The sequence below is a fragment of the Paralichthys olivaceus genome, chromosome 17 (genome assembly GCF_024713975.1).
Source record: "Paralichthys olivaceus isolate ysfri-2021 chromosome 17, ASM2471397v2, whole genome shotgun sequence".
Taxonomy (NCBI): Eukaryota; Metazoa; Chordata; class Actinopteri; order Pleuronectiformes; family Paralichthyidae; genus Paralichthys; species Paralichthys olivaceus.
This window is the reverse complement of record NC_091109.1, coordinates 7,745,547-7,763,273: the sequence shown is the minus strand read 5'-3', so window position 1 is coordinate 7,763,273 and position 17,727 is coordinate 7,745,547. Positions and strand designations below refer to the sequence as shown.

At 41.2% G+C, this 17,727-nt stretch overlaps 1 protein-coding gene across 1 annotated transcript; it reads right to left on the bottom strand.

Moving 5' to 3' along the window:
* ankrd33ba (ankyrin repeat domain 33ba) lies at positions 1-13,418 on the bottom strand. The gene is made up of 6 exons (XM_020087396.2): positions 12,566-13,418; positions 3,712-3,841; positions 3,270-3,410; positions 2,403-2,544; positions 2,092-2,290; positions 1-1,548 (listed from the first exon to the last, which is right to left on the bottom strand). Exons 1-6 carry the CDS (start codon positions 12,998-13,000, stop codon positions 1,003-1,005), a joined length of 1,593 nt encoding a protein of 530 aa, XP_019942955.2. The 5' UTR covers positions 13,001-13,418; the 3' UTR covers positions 1-1,002.
* Between the last annotated feature and the right edge of the window lie 4,309 nt (positions 13,419-17,727).

Genomic DNA, 17,727 nt, shown 5'->3' with positions numbered 1-17,727 from the left:
TCAGCAGAAGTGTTTATTTCGTTCACCTCATCATCTTTACACCACATGCACACATCTTAGAGTCATCATTGCATGACACTCTAATAGTCACTGATATAACCAGTGTTAATGTGGTTTTTTGCAATGTAAACAATTCTTGGGAGAGAATTTTTCTTCCCACCTGGTGAGATTCAACATCACAGCAGTGCTCTACATTTCTGTCTCGGGTCTCGAACATTAAGACTAGAAAACGCAACTCTTTACACGTCAGTAGGTGAAAAAGTTCATGTTGAATAAAAAATAGTTTGTCTTCAAAAAGCATTAAAATATCTAATATAAAATATCTATCATAAGTATAATGTTTTGTAAAGCTAAACTAGAAATATCAACAAATATTGCTGTCCAATGACATTAGATTCTATAAAAGCTTAAGTTTAGCATTCTCAGCCAATATGGAATGTCCATATCAGTATTCCTCACTGAATATTTTAAAGACATTAATCCTCACCATCTTCAATGAATTGCTTCCATTCGCTTAAGAAGAAAGATGAACACATTCCCGCTGTGGTTACAGTCTGAGTGAGTGTGTGTGTATTAATCTTCTGCTTAACAAAAACACTGGTGTATCAAGCATCCAAAGAGTAACAAAATATAGATTTGACCTTCGATTACAAAGCAATAAATATGAAAAATAAGTTACCTAAAACATTTCAAGTATCAAATCCCCTGGGTATCAACTGTTGGACATCATGAAGGACACTGAGTTTCACTTAGAATCTATTGTAAACCCCCTTTTTAAGAGGCCATCGCTGCATCCTTGTTCTGATCATTAAACCTTCAGTTCAACCTCCACGCTACTGTCCTCTTTTAGGAACACTGCTGGTAATTCTAGGCTCGCCCTGTGCGTGAAAGATTGTCGCAAAAACCTTGAGACCAAATAGTTTAATTTTATGGCTTCTCCTCCGTAAAACTCTATTGAGTTTAGGTTTAATGAACATCATCACATCCTTTGAGGCAATGATATTATTTCCTTTTCCCGGCAGCGAGGTGTCTCTTGGTCACGGCCTCTAGCCTCCTCCTCTCTGCCTCCTCTGCTTTCCTCCTCTCTTCTTTCAGCTCCTTGTACCGCCACTTAGGGATCTGCAGCAGGTGCCCCCCTCCATCTTTGGCGCTGCTCTTCCTCCGGACCTTTTCTGGTTCGTAAGTGGGTGCGGGGGCCTTAGAGACCCTCAGTTTGGGGATGCTGAAGCCCGGCCTGACGCTGCTCCTCCTTAGCACCATGTGCACGGGCAGGAGGCTGGTTCTCCGCAGCTCCAGAGTTTCATTGTAAGCTACCACTCCCAGACTGGAGCTCCTGTGTCGGGGCACCAGGCTCTGGGCCTGGAGGCTGGCTCTGCGGTCTGCAGAGTTCTTGGCCACGAGCGTGACCCGGGAGTTCTGGAAGAGTTTGAGGTGTCCATCTACCCTGTCGGGGTTGATGGAGCGGAGCTCTTTGGCGCGTTGCTGGCGAATGATCTCAGGAACTGCATAGTGCCGTTTTCCCACACTTGGGGGACTGTCAGGACAAACCTGAAATAAAAATCAGCATCTCAGTGGTTTTACTTGTTATAATCTGGTTGTATTATATCAGTTGCACTGCAGTAGCAATACCAGAATTATTTTTTCATTAATGGAAAAACAAAAACAGAGATAATCTTGCATAAATAACCTGCTTATCAGAAAAGACTGCTGTTTATTATATCCTTTAATTATTATGAGCTAATCCTGCGAAAAAGCAGATTTTTTAAATTATACAACATATTAATTAATATCATTATTACCACAATATTATAATCGGTTACTTTGCACATCCGTTCTATGACACAGCCGTGACAGACCCACATTATCCTACATTTTCACACAAATGCTAAACACACAAATATCAAGTCTGTGAAAGCTTATTTGGCTGCATTAAGGAAATGAGCAGATGCCACAAGGAATAATTCAGATCCCACACAGTAGTGTTACTCATAGGTTCTCTTTATCTCAGCCTTTGTTTCAAAAGTGCTTGTTGTGTTGCGTTTATGCTGATTAATGAAAACGACCCTGTGAAAATGATCCGGCATCACTCACTGTATGGCACGCCACAGCAATGAAGGGGCTCCTCATTGCCGTTGTGATAGAAACCATGTGGTGGATGACGCCCTCCTCTTCAGGGTTGGTGACATTCGCGATGCTGAAGACGTTCCGTATTGTGTCGGACAAGCGCCTCATACAGCCACGGGGCTCCTGGGATTTGGCCACCAGTGACGTCAGTGGGGCCCACTCTAGACTGAGGGGGAGCAAGTTTGACATGAATCTGCTGCACAGAGACACTGAAGGTAAGATGTTACCTCACATGTTTAGTTTATTCTGTCTTGCTCATTGTTGAATAACCCTTTTACCTGTATGATTCACAGTACTGCTGGGGAAAAGGCCGCTCCATCAGACGTGTCATCACCCAGGCGGTTTCATAACGGCCCGTAAATAAGGCCCAGTCCCTGGCCGTCAAGTGGCGGCCAAAGTCTTTGGCATTCAGGGCGGCCCCTGGTGGACGGAACAAATACAGTTCAAAATGTCAAGGAGCGAGCATGGCAGAGGGTGGATACACAAATATACAGGTACCAAGGCAGACGTTGTGTTGGCTGATGACGAGGGGAAGAGGAAGGATTGAAGATTCAAAAGTTTGTGTCTGATTATTCAGGTGAACTTGCACACACCATCCTCATGCAAATATCACAGGGCCAAAATACCCAAATGCCAAAATATTAGTTTAACTTCATGTCAACCTGTGTTTTACTATATCTGCTCATGATCTACCACCATAATAAAGAGACGACCAAGCAGTCTCGGGTTAGGCCGTAGACTATAGACTGAAAAGGAGCATGTATCAGTGAATCCTTGAAGCTGCAGCTCCATTCCCTGATCATTACTGCGCAAACTCTACACTACAAATGCTCTAAGAACTGAAATCCTGTCAATTAAAAACCCCAGCCCCTATGATTCCATTGGTTCCAAAGGAAAGTACTCATCTTATAACTGCCAAAACATTTTCAGATTTTCCATCTGTTCAGGAAACTTTTGAAAATCTTTTTGCTGAGCTGCTGAGATGATAGAGCAAGTACTTTGTGGTTGCATTCTCAAAAGCTCTGGCCAGAGAATCTAGGTGATGTGTAAAATGTAGAATCTGACAGTGCAACATATTAGATTCATGTTTTTGTGTTTTTGTGTGTATGAAATCCGACAGTTACAGTTTTGCACATTTGCCTCACCTGCCAACATGATCGAGCGCACACATTCCACTCTGCCCTGCATGGCAGCTTTCATCAGAGCGGTGAAGCCGTGGCAGTTCCTCCTCTCTATGTCCAACCCAGAGTAGTAGTTCAGCAAATAGTTGGTGATGGTTATGTGGCCTTGAAGAAGAAGACAACAGAGGGAGCTATTAATTCCAACATTGTCAACCATATTTTAGACAACATCCACAGCAGTACGCCTGCTCCTTGTTCGCTTTTACAGACCTTGGGTACACCTCGTGCAGACGTGTTGTTTATGCTCGTCGGTGTGTATTCAACTGTGTCAGCATTAGTCAGCATGCGGTGTGTATTTGTATCTGCGTGTGCATGTCTTCACGTGGTACTGTAAATGCCTGTGTAAATGTGTATCTAAGCCTGATATATTACTGTGTCCGCCTGTGTGCGTACGCGTGGAACTTACCTGCTTGAGCAGCAGTAATGAGAGCCGTGTTGCCCTCGCTGTCCTGCCAGTTGACATCCAGATACGGACACTGGGACAGCGCTATGACAACATCGACGTAACCTTGGTAGCATGCAACCAATAGCCCTGTCTGATAAATAGAAAAGTGACAGGACACAAAATAGAGATGGAGGAGTTAAAAATGCAAAGGAAAGGGCAAAAGGCTTATGTTAAGATTCAGCAAAATTGTTCCGGTTAAAAAAACTCAAACTTGCCATTGGAGATAAAGCCAAGCTGCAGTAAAATGCTGACATGTAGGAAGTAATATGAAATAAAATGTGATCATAGTGGTGCATCTTTTAAAAGTACGACATCTGTTTTTTCTCTGAGAACCTGAACCACCCTGAACTTGGTGGAAAAAAAAAAGCTGTCTCTCCTTCTGTTGCTGTACTTTTAGTGAGCGTATGCGTTTGTTTACCTGTGCATGTGAGTATGTTCATTCCAGAATAGGTACCCTTTAATGTGTTGTGTGTGGCAGGAAGTGTAAATGTTAGTCTGTGAATGTGAGTTTATGCCAGCTTGGAGGGTGTTTGAGTCCTGGAAAACTTGTGTAAAAGTTGAGTACCTTCCAGAGGGTGCACACAGTTTCATTGGCCAAAACAAACAAGTTTACCACCAGAGAGAGAAGAGAGATGGGGGAGAAGCTGCATGTAGGATTTTGGAATGCAGAGTTCTCAATAGATATATCATACAAATTGTATTTCTATATACACAGAAACAAATTTCTTTCATTATAGATGGGTCATAGCATCAGTTTAATCTGGAATACATGTTTTCATACTATCTCACATGTGAAATGTTTCCTGACATTTGAGTTGATGCAGAAATATGGAGGTGGAAAGGAGAGTGATAATTTAAAAGAAAGTTGAAGAGAGGAGTTTGTATTTTATTGAGAGAAACTTTTTCTGATGTGGACTATGTCAGAATCTCATGCAATGTTGCCAGACTGTTAGCAAAGACCCAGGCTAGCAATTTAAGTCTTGTATTTGTGAATACATTCCTAATTGCCCCATAAGATTATAGCTACTGTCTCACATGCACGCAGACATTCCAAAAGTCCTATGAGTGCCAATGAATTTGCACACCCACATTTATAAACATAGGGCCAAGGTTAAAAAGTATGAGAATTCCCCTTTAAGAGGTAGCAGGTATACAGAAGCCTGCAGCCCTGCTCACTTATGTGTAAAACTCACCACAAGCCACTGCAGTCGAGCACTGAACATGTTTGTGTACGTTTAACACAATGTGAATGTGTGTGAAAATTGTTTCACATTTAATGCCTCTTCAGCAGACTTGATTTGTGAACCTGCTCCAGTCACATGATGTTCTCTTCATAAATGTATTTAATGTAACTCCTGACAAGAATTTTTAGCGGTTTCTAAGCAGCACACTATTTTTTTCCACTGAATTATTTTTCTAAATTCCTGGTATGAATGTGATGAAACGTTCTGTCTCACTCAGAAGAATAAAAATTAACAGGATTGGCACAGAGAGGGCCTGAAGGTTTGGGAAAGTTTGTACCAGCTTCTCCCGTGTCCATCTACGACTCCTGAAGTCTGCAGAGCTATCCTTATTAGGTCTTTGCATTCATGGTGAACAGCATAACCAAAACCTTATCGCTAACCTTAACCTAACCACTAACCAGGACCTCATAAATTACATTTTGCCTCATTTGGACCAGGCTTTGGTCCCCATGAGGTCTGCTGGTCCTGATCAGTAACTATCACGGAAAACTGAAGAGCTAACAAAAACGAGTGCACATGCAAACACTGACAGTGTGAAATTATGAAGCTAAATGTACAGTAGATCTCCATATACGTTAAACGTAAAAGTAACCTATGGTGTAGTTTCACCAACATCAAGGCTACATGTATGTCTGCATCATGTCACATCAACATGACCAATCTAAAGCTCATTTTTCGAGACAGTGAAATATCCCCATAACGTGATGGTCGGATAAATCCTATTGTCACAGCTTTTTGTCCAGTTGTTTTTAAGGATTTCTCCCCCACTGTCTTCATTTCTGTTCATCTGTATCATACTGAAAATACTGTTTCTTATTACAAGCTTTTACTTTGCTCAGCAGCACAGGCTCAGTCAAAGAGAGGTCCTGTGGAGTAAATGGTGGATTGTCTGGGAGAAATTCACTTATAGTGGCACCGCTCCAGAGAACTTTATCTGGTTAAACCCAGACACACACATGTAGACCTTGTCTGTCTACTGCTCACTGTCTCTCATGGACACACACACACACACACATTTGGCAGCCATCCAGCCTGGCAGTGTTGTACTTAAGAAACATGCCCCACAGCACGTCTGGAGACATTACACATCTACAACAGAATTAGCCATCGTGTGTGGCTGCAGAGGGCGCTGTTCCTCACTAAAAGTTACATAGTGTTGCTTTAAAGCTGCTGTAAAAAGAAAAAGTTGAGCACCTATCCTGCTGGTAAGAAAGTATTCTGCTTGAAAAATTGAATCATCATTAGTAAGGGTATTTAAGAATAAAGTGAGCATCACTGGCACGCTCCTGCAAAATACATTGTTTTGTTCCTGCCCTGTAGTGATGTCGTTCATGCCAAATGTCCAGTAATGTTCTGAAAACTACTGTATGGTAAATAATTGAGAAGGTCTCCTCAGCTAATCTAGTGGTTTCTTTACAGTTTCATAAGATTTGACTGACAGACAGGTGGCTCTAATGTGCCATATAATGTATGTACCAATCAAGACATGGGAGGAGAAGGCAGATACGTGATACACAGTGCAATACAGGATTCAAAAATTTACTCAAGCAGAATGTGTTTTTGCCAGCAATACTGAACACAGGAAAACTTGGCAGAGCATCTAGAACATTCCCTCATAATAAGATGAGCAGTTGCCTCTGACCTCTACCTGAAAGACTGTTGAAAGTGATATACGTTGTTATTCTACAGATATTTCAATGATTAAAATCTTATGTTTTTATTCATGTATTTATTTAATTGTATTGACAATTTCACATCCACAGGAGAGCACAGTTATATGAGGTGCTATTTCATTGAAAAGGTTTTTGGGTAATGACAATTTTGACCAAATAAGTACATACATAATAACAGATCGTTATGATATATTTTTCTCGCTGATTTTTATCTTTTAAAAAATGCATTTTAATTGCATATGAATTTGCATTAAAACATTTGAAATTAAGGTAAGTGTGCTTCATACAATCTGAACACAGATACATACACAAGATTTCTGGACATCTTATTATTAGCCCATGTAGACACATAAACACAGGGAGAGACACCAACATACACAAACACACACCCTTGGTAATCTGGGGGATATCCAGGGCTAAGAATAGAAAGGCTTAGCCTTATCAGTGAGCCAGACACAAAGAGAGGGGGAGGGACAGAGACATAACTGAGTATTTACTGTTAATGTGAGAATGCTGTAATAATAATTGGCTCTAGCAACATTGACACACTGCATTCAACTGAAACCCTGAAAATGATTTCACCAGCTGATGTACATCTAATCAGTTGTATCTAAATCATGTTAAATCGAAACAGATTAAAGAACATGTTCATTTATGAATTCACTTTATCTTGTGCTGGAATGAAAGACAATTTGGAATAATATAATTTTATATACTGACAATCAATTTACATTTTCTTCTAACTATGGCTTTTAAATTGCAGCTTATCAAATACTAGCGCCTGCCCCGAAAAAGTAGCCCTATTAGTCCAGTTCTGTGATCTGCGACTGCTGAAGAATTTCTACCAAACCAATGTGAAATAAAACAATCTAGCTTGATTTTTGTTTCCTAAATAAAGACTGACTTACTCTTTTTTTCATGTAAGTACTGCCTAAGCCATAGACCGTATATAAAGATGGACGACACGACTGCTCCCCAAAAGTGAAGCAAAGGCATATCAATCGCCACCTGGTGGCTGGCTGCAGTGTAGGTCATGAATCCTGCCTCCTCCATGTTAGTGGGTTTATGTCATTTTAGATTGTTCTTATCACTCTGATCTTTGTTCAATGTTCATTCTTCTGGTTAGTTTGGTTTAATATCATGATTGACAGGTGAGACTGGGTCCTTGTTTCAATGGGATCTCGCTTCTTGTTACTGTGCAGACAGTGCTTTGTTTCTGGATAATGGGAGGAAGGGGAGACGCGTCATCCATCTCTATATACAGTCGACGGACTCAGCTAAGTCCTGCAAGTCATATGGGCAAACAAACATTCTGTCCCTCTGTATTAACCAAATTCAAAACTTAGCATCCCTTTTACAATCTAAAATACATCTTTGTCTTCGAAGACAGGCTCCCTCACACACACACACACACACACACACACACACACACACACACACACACACACCCTAGACTGTTCTCAATCACACACACACTAGGCCATGTTTCTGTCAATAGCCTCCCTGTTATGTTGTCTATCTGTCTGCAGCTGGGCGTTCACACGGCTGTATCAAGTCAAATGTGTGTGACTGTCACTTTGATTTTTCCACTTATCTATATTGGCTAGCAGCATCATGCTCAATACCAACTGTGGTGCCAAATTTCTGACTGTCCCCCACGTGTCCCTCATTCATTCTGTCTGCCTGTTGACGTGATGGTCGATCTGTGATGGTCGGCGCTCTCTTTGTGCGTCAGACACTCTGTCACATGCTGTCGTGACAGGCGGGGCTGCTGTGTACTGTATCTGTGATGGTTTGTCACCGATGTCGGCCTATTTGGAGAATCTGATGTTTGTGTGTGTGTGTGTGTGTGTATGTGTGTGTGTGTGTGTGTGTGTGTGAGTTCCTGTACACCAAAGTGAGGACATTTTGACCAGTCCTCACTTTTTCCACTGGGCTGTTTGAGGGTTAACACTTGGTTATAGGGTTAGGGTTAGAATTAGGCTTAGGTTAGGGTAGAGAGAGAGAGAGAGAGACAAAGAGGTATCAGCCTGGCAGGGTGGCCTCATTCAAGTTGATTGGATTCTGTGTGTGGCCGTGTGCGTGTGTGTATGTGTGTGTTCGTATGTATTGAGTTTTATGCTTATGCACTCTACGAGGGACGAATTCTGTCCTGAACAGGGTCAGAGGTCCCAGTGCCCACCAGTATCCATCTGATACGTCACATTTAAACTCACTCACACACACATTGCCTAAAAGTCCAACTTTCATCAGGGACAACCCGTCATGTTTATCAACTTGTTCTCTTCTTTACGTCTTACGAGAGATAAGCAGCAGTTGTTGATATGTCATGCATCGCGGCAGTCACAACACTGAGAATTCAGGGATTCAGACTTGTTCAGTCAATTTTGTGTAATCTTGCTCACAAGCAAACTTACAACGCTTAAGTGCCTTTATGCAAAAAACACAGAATCCCTTTGAATGTTCAAGGCTGCATTTCTTTGAGCTGAACAGAACCTTTGACCTCCCCGCTTGAGTGAAACAGTGAAAAGGGATATCACATAATTATGCATGCATGGGATATTATGGATGAACCCAGCTTTCTGCATCTTCACTGTATCTTTATTTGTCCAAACATAGTCAAGAAAATATTAATAAGGCCAAATCTTTTCAGATTGATGATGGTCTATTTGGGTTAGTTCAACCTGCTTGAACTACATGAAGGATATGTATTTTAACTATGTTTGCACAGTCAGACAATTGCAACTGTATACACATATTTTTGATTTATAATTCAAAGTTCCTTAAATGTAAATATAGTTTGACAAAAACTCTACTGTAAGGGAAATAGAGCAGATGTACTGCAGAACGTCTCTTTGTCTGAACCACATCACATTGTCGACCTGTCTGCTATATCAGGATCAGGATGTGAAACCCACACATGCACAGACACTAATGAGCTTTGCAGATTCATATCAGCTTGTTTCCAGTAGATGTGCTGCTTAATCTTATTGTGCCTGTGCTTATGTGCACACACCTGGCAAGTACACTGTAGCAGACATCCTGGTTATCTGTGCAAATATATAACTTTCTTGCTTTGCCTCTCACACTGAGACACACACGTTGTATACAACCATTTGTTTCAGGGGTGCTTGCCAAAATTAATCCTCGTGCCTATACGACCCTTGACAGTTCTCTGTTGGCTTTTGTGCATTGTGTGTGTCCATATTTCTCTTTTCATATTCTGAACAAACACATATATCTGCACACTTTGTATACATACAGTCGTTAGGGATAAAAATGCTTAAGAAGGAGGGGAGATCTCTACAGGAGAGATTTTTTTGGTATTCCAATGATGTCATGCTACTCTATCTCCCCATGACCTCATCGCTGATTACATCCAGTACATTCAGGGAAGAGGCCGGTTTGTAGAGAAGAAGAGGTGAAATGGAAAAAGAGACAAAGACAGATGGGAGAGCCTCAAGGTTAGAGGCCCAGATTAGTGATGTATGGTCAGGAGTATGAAAACACAAACCAACTTCCTCATTGAAGGGCTGGTGTTCGGTGTTCCAGTTAACATACAGCACTACTCCAAAACAGCAATGACACTTACTGGCACTGAAGGTATTTCAAGTAGCGTAGCATATTTCACGCTGAGAGTGCACAGCTTTTAGCAGAAGTAATTGTTTGTGTTCCTATATTTATTTATAACTTCTTCAGTTATGACTGTCAGACTAGACAATGCAAGATGTTCCACAGCATTCTTTCTTTGTGTATATTTTTTTGTCAAAGGGATTCACTTGAGTCAGGTCATACAACAATGATAATAATTGTGAATTGTGCAGGTATCTGAATCTGTATGTGGGTACAGTACAAGTAGTAGGAAGCTAAGCTATGTAAAGCCAAGTGTGGTGGTCAGTCTTGCTCTGTCAGCTTTCCCTGGATAAAAAGGAGCCCAACATCAAGGAATACACAGAGTCACAACAACGCACAATAATATGGGATTCAGCACACGCCTCAATGCCAACTAATTCAATTACTATTAGCAAAATGTCCAGATGAATGAAAGCTAGTCTGGAGGTCCATAATTATGGATTTATCTCTTCGCCCTGGGCTGCAGTTCTTTGGCTGGAGTGACCTTTTTCTACAAGGTGCAAGTGGATATATGCTTTACATATATTGATATTTTTTAAGAAAGCAGTAATTATTAAATTGATAAATTACCTCAATTGAAAATTATAAGATATTCAGGCATTAAGGGGACAAAATGGAGCATGTTTAACGTGAAAATGACAGATTAGAAAGATTATCCCCTTTTTCCAGACTAACTAGTGTAAGATATTGGTAAAATTGTAAATGCTAAAACCTCCCTCCTGGCTGTATACTTAGTAATGGTTATTGGAGAAAAGTACACAATTATAAACTTTTAAGTAATTGGCTTTAACTTGCATACTCTCCTGCTCGGTAGAATAACCCTTTTTTTCTTCTCTTTTTTGGAAGTGAGTGTTTCATATATACAACCTTATAAACTATGTCCACATTCACACTTTAGGGAGGGGAATGAGGAAGATGTGAGGTGCTGCTATTATTACTGTGGTTTGTGAATATGTAAGGTCGCTGCTCTGACCCAACTCTCATGAGACTTAACCAAAAAACAGTAAAATAATAGATAACAAATAAAATTCCTCCATAGCCCGAGATTAGTGTAACAGAAAATGCTTCATCCCTGTAGTGGAATTCAAGCTTTTGTGAAATGTTTTCATCCTGCCCTAAAAGTTAATGACTTTTTCTCGTTAGTATATCACACAAATTGAGAACTAAATGAAGAATATGAAAATGCAGTCACACACATACACTAAAAGTTTGCATGAGCACACACACTTTCACACACATAGAGGACTGTGTGTTCTGCTGACCTTCAGAGACTTCTGTTTGTTTATTAAATCGCTTGAGGTTGCTCCCTCTCTGAAAACCGAGGTGGGTCATCGCACAAACATACAAAGGAAACACTGATATTCAGCGGAAAATTATTAAGAAACTTGTGCAAGATGAAAAATGTAGCATTTAAAAACCAACGGGCAGATGAGATGTAGAATTATTAAGATGTAATCACTTGAGTTTTCATTGAGGCTGAGCATATTCATAACATTAATCATGCGACATACATTAAGTTTTTAAATAGAAGTCAAACCAGATCCTCTCTCAAGGCCTGAGAATAGGTGAGTAAGTCACTGCAGCAGGCTCAGGCTTAATTATTCCAACACCTACTGAATGTGAAGCTTGTCTGAACCTGTTGCAGGTGGGTGGCAGGAGGGTGGTGGAGGCTTCAGTTTGATAGACAGATATAGTGTGACACATTTAGTGTCCAGCTGAGGAACATCACTTAATAACCTTACTTGCTCCATAGTTGATCAGTTATGTGACCAAATGTGCTATGAAAATGTATATATATATATAAATATATATATATCTATAATATGTAATATGAACATTGTCCCATACACGGTTCTGACAAGATAATGGATTCATGTTGTGAACACTTGTGTGTGTGCCTCGAGTATGTGTACTCGTTTTTGTTGCCTATTTAGGACCTTTTCTGCTGTAAACACTGACCTTGTTATGACCAGTAGACCTCATGGGGACCAAAGCCTGGTCATAATGAGGAATAATGTATTTCTGAGGCACTGGTTAAGGTTAGTGGTACGATGTGCAATTGTGGTTAGGTTAAGTTGAGGCATGAGTTTGGTCTTGGTTGAGGGTGAGATGTGAACTGGGGTTAGGTTAAGGTTAGGTATGAATCGGTCATGGTTAAAATTAGGCATTGGTTTAAGTTGTCCACGATGAATGGAAGTCAATGCAAAGTCGTGATAAGTGTATCTGCACATAAAATGTGTGTGTCATATATTGAGCTCATCATACCCTGTTGTTCCTGTCCGTCTCCTTGACCTGCTCCTCCCTCACTCCATGTCGGATCATGATCCGGACGATGGCCGCGTTGTTGGTGGAGCACGCCTGGAAGAGGGACAGGGGCTCCGGGCTGTCCGGGGACGGGGTGCGCTCCGAGTCCGCAAACACATCATCCGGCGGGTAGAAGGAGTCGTCAGACGCGATGCTGCGACCATCATCCAAGTCCTCGAAGTCAACTTCGTCGAATTCGTCCTCATCTTCATCATAGTCCTCATCCTCGCTCGAACTCGGGTAGTCCTCATCGTCGGTGTTGGACGGCGGCTCTTCTGCTATGGTCGGGTGGATCAGCGCGACGTTTCCCCCGACTTTTTGCTGCTGATGCTGCTGGAGCTGGAGCTGCTTGACCCGGGCGCCTCCTCCATCCCTTTCCTCGGTAATCAGAACCATCTAACCCCCGGGTCTAGGGCACTGTCCTCGGGGTGGAGCGCAGCCTTGCGCGCTGGGGGCGCACGCATGGGACGAGCTGTCTCTCCAAGACCAGACTCTCGTAAAACAATTACATCGTCTGCGGGAGCTTTAATGACACAAACCCCTTAATCTGCTGAACCATAGACAGTCAGAGCGTCTTCCCGATCATCCTCACAGAGTCGTTGTCACCTGAGATCTGAAGCGTCCCAGAGAAGTGAGATCTTTGCGCAGAGTTGTGTTTTGTCCGGAGGAGACATGCAGGGAAATAACGCCTCTGAAAAGTGGAGCCACAGCAGAGAATAAAGCGCTGGATACACGACCGTCCCACGTTGGGTGGAGAGAGACAGCTCTGTGGTAACCTAGAGTCCTGTAAGCCGATTAGATGCGACTGGGACCTCTCTCTCTCTCTCTCTCCCCCTCCCTCTCTCTGATAAGGGATTAATGCTCTCTTTACCGGACGCACCAGTGAAACTTTCATATTTATGTATGTGCGTGACTTACTTAAATGTGTATTTATCAGCATGTCCCTAAAACAGTATCAGAAGTTAAAACAAATACCACATTTTCTTCATATCACATATGCTCTTACTCTCTTACGCTCTTACTCAATAGGCTGGGGTGGGAAACCTCTGGCCTCCAAATGGTCCATGAGATCATTTGCTCTGGCCCATGAGATAATTCATAAATACAGAAAAATCTGAGTGTTTTTTTTTTTGTTTAGCTTTTTTCCTCTTGTGACTAAAGAAAAAAGCATGAAACAGTTTAACATGTCCTCCAGGGAGGTCTTTCCTGGCTGTATGCCTGTTAGGTCACAGTAAGGGTCAACGAAACTTAATCAATTACAGAGGGAAGTTATGTCTTTCCTCCCGAACCCAACAGGGAGTTGGTTCCACAGACGAGGAGCCCGGTTAGGGTCTTTCTCATACTCTTGTAGAAACTCTAAGCCCACGTTCAGAGAGAAGAGATCTCATTTGGGATGATATGGGATCCAATTACACAACAGTAATATAATCTTTTTCCAATTTCTGTCACTTTGCAGATTATTGGAGGATATTGACAGATTGTTGGGACATCCTGAAAACAATAATTTACAGTCGTCCATTCTAGAGGTGACAAATGCGTGGATTGTTACTTACACAGAACATTTACAAGTGATGATCAATTTCCTTCTCTCTGTAATTAATAAATCCACTTGCTGACATCAGCTGTTGTGGAAAGAAAACAATTGCATAATAGTCCCAGTGTGTGAAGCCTTATTATAACTTCATCTACCCCCAGCTGAGAGCTCTACTCTTGTGAGACTTGTCCATCGCCATGGTATCATTCTGCTGCTGTGTGGCAGACAGCCAGTTTCCAATCCTACAGATATATTTATCTGTGGAAAGATTAAACTGTCTGGTCGAGCCACACACACAATAAGCAGAGTGAAGATAAATTGTCTTATGAAGAGTATGAAGTTGTTCTACTGTGTTTTACACTGTAATGCGGGGGGCTTAATGCTGCAGTGTTATGTTATAACAGAATATGTGCTCATGAAATACAAATGTAAGCAGAGACCAGGAAGATAAAGGGGCTCCACGTCTAGACTATTGACTGTATCTAAAGATGCCTGACACGTCACCACTATCCAGAAATTAAGCTAAAATATCCCAGATATGAACACTGCCATCTTGAAATTAGCAATGGAGCCACAACCTCAAATGACAGAAATCATCTTTGTTGAAAAACTGCTAACATGGAGGAGATGGGATTCATGGCCTATACTACAGCTAACCACCAGGTGGTAATTGAGATGTTTTGGCTTCACTTTCTGGGAGCAGTCATGCTGTTCACCTTTATATACACTTATACAGCCTAGAGTCACTGATATGAGGAAGACAAAACCACAAAGCAAGTGCAAGATGGCAGCACTGGTATCTGGGATATTTAAGACCTCCTAAAACAGCAGGGAGTGAAGATGTGTCGTCCATCTTTATAAGAACTCTAAAATTATAAAATAACAAGAACTTAACTGTCTTGAAACTAGCAATCACTGCAGGGCTTTTGAATTAGATTGCATGTCTTGTAGCTAAATGGGCCTAAATATTAGAGAAACATTTAATTTAACGTCAGCGTTTCCAAGGTTTTGAGAATTAACTGCATGAATATATGGTGTAATTATATCTGATGTGTTGGAATGAACCCTGTCTAACATGTCCTAAGCAGTATGCAATCCAGACAACGCCCTTCATCTGTAACACTGATATTTTCTGTTAACAAAGCTGAGCCGTGCTAGTTTCCAGCAGTGCTGCTCAGTGAAATGTTCAGTGGGATAACGCTGCCATGAAGCCAACAATTAGCTCTCTTAGTAAAAAGGAAATATGGCATTTTTGGGGGCTACGAGGGAGTAACTAGAGTCAGTTAAATTGCAGAAATCCATTAACATTCTAATATAAAACTGCAAGCAGCCTGGAAAGCACTTAAAAGTTTCCATAAAAGCCAAGCATGTTTGGCTTTAATATTAGTCAGCCATGTTTTTATTTTCTTCCTTGTTGAGCAGATGTGTGTTGACAGCTGTGTCATGAAATAAAATCAACCATTAGTGTTTGCAGTGGTTTATTTGACACCGTAAACTGGCATTAATGGCTCCTATTTAGCCCCAGCAAAATGGAAGGAAATAATTAATACAAAAAGGAGACAGGCAGTTGATTTTAAATGATGACTCCTAAGTTCTACAAGACCTCTCACATGTTCATGTTTGGTCTGAGGTCACAGCTGGTTTGTAGTTCATTTAAGGACTTCTAACATGCAAGATTTGATCCCCGTTCTCATATCTCCTTAGTAAAATATCCCCCTGTACATCATAGTGAACTGAAGCCAATTGAAAAAACCTGATTTGTCCATTCACATTGATGTAGGTCTGTGGATTCATATTCTGTGATGTGCGTGTGTATCCACGTGAGACTGAGAAGCAATGTAAATAGCATCTGCAACACCCTCACTTGCAGAACCAATTGCATCAGCTCAACCTGGGACTCAGAACAAGATCTAAGTCCCCCGGACAGATAATCACAGGGAGCTGACTGGAGCCCTTCTGTGGTTGTGCGTCATGCAAATGTGAGATTTATGCCATTTTATTATATATTCACAGCTCTTTCAAACAACTATACTTATACCAAGAGTATGCCACTCCAAACTGTAAGCACTATTTTTAACCCAAACCCTTTGTGGCGGATTCAATTGGCCAGTGAAAACAGGACTGTGCAATTTGTATGATTGTTGTTGTCTTGTCTGTCTCATTTGGGTTGGGACGAAGTATTGTTTAACAGTCATCACAGACGGTAACCTGAAATGAGGGTTTCTTACAAATCCAGCTCTCACCCAAGGCCTCACAGGTTTAAGCTGAAATAACAGTTCACTGTTTCATTAAAAATTGCTTGAAATGTCCATGCAGTCACGACAATAACCCAGAGATGGAAACAGACTGTATTTAAATAGTTCTTTTCCAGTTTAATCGATCACTCAAAACCCTTTTACAGTACAATTTCCTGCAAACTAATATACAGCGCTTCTATACTTTTTCTATCAAGGAGAATTTGGGGTTTAGTATCTTGCCTGAGGATTGTTTTTGTGGAGGAGCCAGGTATTAAACCAACTATCTTCTGGTGAGTGGACGACCCTCTCCACCTCCAGACCTACAGCGGCCGTTAGACATTATCCTGGTTGTTGTAAATATTTCTCTGACCATAAGCATTAGCCATAAGCATTAAATAGTAACATTTTTAAAATGAACCTTCTCAGTAGATCTCATTTATGCCACATGTACTGTACCTCATGAGTGGGTTTAGACAGGCTCCCTCATTCAGTCACTCATGTATTCCCCCTAAAACCACAAACATCCACAACACTCCAACACACCATGGTCTCTTCTGTGGCATACCTGGAGCAGGGTGCTGCACAAAGATCTGTCTATGAGTCCTCTATGACACAAGCACTGATCTGTTAGTGACTGAATAAGTGACCAAAATCCAGTGTTTATGTCTGAGTTCTGAGGGTTTCTGTTTATTTCTGAGAAGATTTGCTTGAAAATGTTGCTTTTCCCTCTTCTCCTCTAATATCCTGTCTATTAATTTGAACTGATTAGAAAGTCGCCACATCACTACTTAATCAATTAAGACATAAAATTGTCCAATGTGCGGGTTGACAGCGACACTTAAATCAAGGGAATGAAAATCTTTAGCTCTCAGTTGAATGTGAGAAATTCAATAATCCTTAAGTGTTAATTCATCCATTTTAATCAGCCTGCTACGACCCTTAATTAAGTGCTGTCTCAAAAGCGTGCTCATGTATGTAAGAATTTAGTTTATTGTTAGAATAGTTTGAAAATGCTCATAAGAAACGAAATGATAAAAGTCCAAGGCACCTTGGAGAAGAATTAAAGTCCACACACCCACACAACCTTGCTGGAATGTTAGTAAAGCCACTGTGTAGGTGTCTTAAAATCTAACGGCTGCAGCAAACTGCCTCCACTGACTTCTCTTGAAATACACATCCTGTATATTCCTTTTCAAAAGGAATTCAGGTCTCAATAATTAATTTCACAACTCCTCGTGTGTGGGGATATAAGATTCTTGAGAATTTAAAAGAAAAGAAAATGCTTTGAAGGTGTTTGCTAGATTGACAAGTCAGGAGGTTCAGTCCTGATGCATGAAGTCCAGAGGTTTTAT